The 4,626-nt window shown below is 35.1% G+C and overlaps 1 protein-coding gene across 3 annotated transcripts in view; it reads left to right on the top strand.

The window, feature by feature from the left end:
• Usp53 (ubiquitin specific peptidase 53) overlaps window positions 1-4,231 on the top strand; it is an 81,505-nt gene extending 77,274 nt beyond the window's left edge. For all 3 annotated transcript variants that reach the window (XM_023704423.1, XM_023704421.1, XM_023704422.1), the window contains one exon: window positions 464-4,231. In XM_023704423.1, the coding sequence (XP_023560191.1) occupies window positions 464-1,430 (967 nt within the window). In that variant the 3' untranslated portion in view covers window positions 1,431-4,231. The remainder of the gene's footprint in view (window positions 1-463) is intronic.
• Window positions 4,232-4,626: the final 395 nt, after the last annotated feature.

Below are 4,626 nucleotides of genomic sequence, written 5' to 3'. Positions count from 1 at the left end.
AAAAAAAAATAAATAAGCATTAGAAATGATACAAATGTCACTAAACAAAGTAACAGGAATTCACTGGTTGCTGTATGACACAATGTATTCTTCAAATTAGTTGTACAAGTTTGAAATGTGATTTGGAGGACTGAACGTACAACTCAGTGGCAAAGCACCTCTCAGCATGCATAAAGTCCTAGATTCAATCCCCAGTGCTGCACAAAAAAGAAAAATAAAGGTGGAAAAGATATGTTTTAATGATTGAGCTTCGTGTTAAATATTCATATATTGTAGTATACAGGTTTGGGTTTGGAGAGAATTGAAAATCTTAATGATTGCAAAATACTTCCTATTTCTGTTGCTATGTTGAGAACATAATATAAACCATATACTGAGAAAAGAAACTATAAATGTCTGTTTTCCTCCAGTTTCATATATTTCCACATGGTGTTTCAGCTTTGTTTTTGTTTTTGTTTCTTAGGCCCGATATCCATGAAATCAGTGGAAAGCCATTTCCTTTTTCCAGCCTACAGAAAGGCAAGGACCACACAACAGAAGACCATATCCACCAATCAGATAGACAGAAATTTGAAAATCCAAACGGATGCAGATTTTCTGAATGGCTTAATAAGGAAAATTCTGAGAGACCAAGTTTGCCTTTTTGTGCTGATGACAGCTCTGTACCTGCAAAGAGAGTGGACAGAAATGAAATAATCTCATTATCTTCATTGTGTTCTTCACATCTGAGAACTGTTGGGTTAAAGCCAGAATCTGCTCCCCTCGCCCAACAGCAAAATATGATGGAACAGTGTTACTCTGTGAATGTTCCATCCAGGGAACATGCAACTCACTCAGCCTGCAGATCTGACGGTTGTCAAATGCCAAATTTTATTTGCCAGAATCTTCCACCCCCCTTGCCACCAAAGAAATATGCTACAACCAGTGTGCCACAGCCAGAGCAGCTTGATTCTCTATCTGAGGTCAAACTTCCAGAAGTGTTTATGAAAACAACTTCTTCTGGTCTTCCAAAGCACAGCTTAAGGACAACTTCAGAACCAAGTTTAGAAGCTTGTACTCATGTGAGTGATGAGAGATTTAAGGAAACAACTCAAGTTAAACAGCCTGTTGGTTTCTCACAGAACTACCCTGCCAACTCTTCAATTTCAACTAAGATGTTTCCAGCAAACTCAGGTGCAGCTGTTGATGCACTTTGCCAACCAGAACGAGGCTCCAGTTTTAGAAGCCTAGATGAACCAGTTTCACTAACTACCTATTTTTCAGTTGATAACTGTATGACTGATACATACAGATTGAAATACCATCAGAGGCCCAAGCTCTATTTTCCAGAGAGCAGTGATTTTTGTAGTGATAATTCACTATCTCAGAGTGAAAGGCAGGTTGGACCTGTGTTACATAGCAGTCTTGGTTCAAGCTGCCCACCTGAATAAGGATATAAACCTAGCGAACATTGTAATAGATAGATGATGCAGTGGGCAAGCTTAGCCTCCGGGCTGTGAGAGCATAGTGTATCTATTGATCAAATCACGTGATGCAAAAAATTAAAAGCCATGACTTTTTAAAAATCATTAAATACTTTAATTTTGTGTTTGGGTGTGCGTGTGCACGCATGCATATGTGTCTATATACATGTTATTTTTTGATGATCAGTTTAGTGGATGGTTTAGAAATTCCCTTTGACTAGTTTTGTATGCCTGGAAAAATGGAAAATCTGAGTATATAATTCATTTGCCATGTGTAACAGTTCAATAAGAACCATTCCATTAAGTGGCTAGTAGACCCATAAGTATTAAGCCAGCCAGAACTTGGGTATGTAGATTGTTAAACTGTTTGAAAAATGCCAGGTGATAACATAGTTTGTCTAGTTAAAGCAGTATTTGCTTTTTGAAGAGCACTTTCTAATGGGTGACCAAAAGAGGAATTCACCCTTTTGTTTCTGACTTCCATGATAGTCTACCACATATGATCCCTTCAAGTGTCTTAAAAACTGTTGACCCATGAGTTTAATAGCATTTAGGGAAAAATGCCTTAATAACCATGTTTCAATTAAAACGTCAGGGTCAGGTAGAACTTGGCTCTTAGAACTTTTTTCTCCAGAATACCTAATTAACATAAATTAGGCCTTTGACTATTTTATGTGTCCATAAGTACTATTTCAGCCATGTAAGCTTAACTTTAGTATATTTATTTATCTTGTTACATTTTTTTCTAATTTTATATGAAATGTGAAAGGTTTTTATTTTGGTTGACTTTGGGCTGCTAATAACCAGTGTTAGGAATTCACCTTGGGTCCTCTTCTTGAGGCTGTCACTGTTAACTGCCTAGATTTCTTCTGACTCTGCTTGCTGATTAGGTTGTCAGGTTGGTTTATCTTCTGGGTTTCCAGGATAAATTTCTACCTTCAGATAGAGGTTTGAATTTTCATGACATGTTTAATATGGGCATCTTCCTGTTTTTTCAAATAGTAATTTTACCCCAACTACCTTCATGGAGTTTATATTTAAAAACTAAAGGAATTTTCATTATTATGGTGAACTTATAAGTGAAAATAAGTTACTTTAATGCCTTATTAGTTGTCATTTTATTTTGTACTAAGCTCATAAACTAATTGTAATGTAGAAGTTTTATAATGCCTACTCCAGAGAATTGAGAATTTTAGAATTAAAGTTTTCTTTACATTCCTTTATAGACTTCATAAATATAACTCCATGAATCATTAATCTAGTAGATTTAGTATTTCAACCAGTTCTATAAATTGCATTAAATATGCTAAAATGTTAAATAATTAAAAATGAACTCTTCTTAGTAAATGGAAAATAAGTTGTCATAAAAGTTTAACCTTACCTATTTATCAAATCTTGGTCAAATTTTATCCTCCTATAAAAAGCTCTCTGCTGGCCTTCTCCATGAGTTGGTGACTATCACTGTTCTCTTAAGTTAGAAATACTTGAATATCAAAGTAAATTTTATCTTTTAAGAAAGTTTATTTTTTAACAGGTTTTGGAGTAGAGGCCTTGTAAATAATGTAGTTTGCAAAGCTGTATTTGAAATATCAATGTTTTTAATTACTGCTTTTTAAATGTTGTAAAGTACTAGAAAAAAACTGGCTTCTAGTATTTTTAATAGTTTCCCAAAACCTCTATTTTGTCAGTGTTCAGTTGGAACTACATAATTTGAAACTATAATTTCTGTACTTACACAGGTGTGTCATTATCTTCTCGAATTTCTTAATGTATTGCTAGTTAAAGCCTTCTGAATCATGTACTTTAGAACCAGAGTTGACTCTTTTTCTGTTGACTCAGCACTCCTACTTCAGATTCAGTATGTTTACTAATCATTCACATGTAAAATTTGTGCTTCTAGGGTGCCGATTTTTATAGATGTTTTCATCTGTTATGAGCTTCTTGAAACTTTTTAAATAATGTAACCAACAATTGTTATGTTTAAAATACTTAATTATATTTTCATGTGAAATGTTTCTTTTGGTTCTGAATTTTAATATTGTTGGATGTTTCTTTACATTCATGAACTGTATTTCCCTCTCCCATATGGATATTTTTACCAGAAATGTGAGTCAATTTAAAGTTCAAGGGTATTTAGAATTTTACAGGGTATTTCTAAGTTAAAAATACTGTAATGTCTAAAGCCCAGCTCCTACAAAAATTGGCGAACTTTATATAGAAAATGAGATAGTAATGATTTAGGCTTTGTGGACCATGTCTTTGTGACACAAGCTCTGCCCTTGTATTTGAAAGCAGCTACCAACAGTAGGTAAGCAAATAAGCATGACTAATTTCCAGTAAAACTTTATGGCCATTGGAATCGGAATGGCATATGGTTTCCATGTGTCATGCAAGTCTTTTGGTATTTTCTAGGCCTTTTATAATGTGAAACCTCCTCTTGGGTCAAAGGCCTTCCCACTCAAAACAGGTAGCGAGTCAAATTGGCCCAGTGGGCCTGGTTTGACCTTATCCTAGGTCATCTATATGAAATACACTCATCCACTGTAAATATTATGGCGGTTTCTCTCCAATTGTATTCCTGTGCTGTTTAGAGACTGTGTATTAGTTCTTTACATCTTAAAGCTTTCAAATTGAAGACCCTCTCAAAGCTGTTCTGTTAATCAGTCAGTTCATTTCAAATGGAACTACTGAAGTTATTTTACTTAAATCAAATATATGGAATTGATAAAATATTTTATCAGATTAAAATTATACTGGTTACTCTTGATGTCTGTCTTTGTTGTAGCAAGTTTGTGGATTTTCTTGGTATCCCATTGATACATTTCTAAAGTATAGGCACTGTAAACAGTTCACTAAAAATGGCACAGTTCAGTGGGTACATACTTAACATGGGAAAGTTTTAAATCTCATACTCTTTCGATTTTGTACACTGTTCATTCCTTTGTAGAGGAAGAATGAAGGACTGGCTCATGTGATTATTGAAGCTCACAGGTCACATGAGCTCCCCCGGGAAGCTGGACACCCAGAAAAGTTGGCAGTGTAGTTGCACTCCTGACCTAAAGGCCTGAGAACCTAGACAGACGATGTCCCAGCTCACATAAAATTTCCCCTTCTTCTGTCCTTCTATTCCTGTAGGCCCTCAAAGGACAGGATGATTCTCACA

Source organism: Octodon degus, unplaced genomic scaffold (genome assembly GCF_000260255.1).
Source record: "Octodon degus isolate 3935 unplaced genomic scaffold, OctDeg1.0 scaffold00196, whole genome shotgun sequence".
Taxonomy (NCBI): Eukaryota; Metazoa; Chordata; class Mammalia; order Rodentia; family Octodontidae; genus Octodon; species Octodon degus.
The sequence above is the reverse complement of the archived record's forward strand: the minus strand, read 5'-3'. Positions and strand labels throughout refer to the sequence as shown.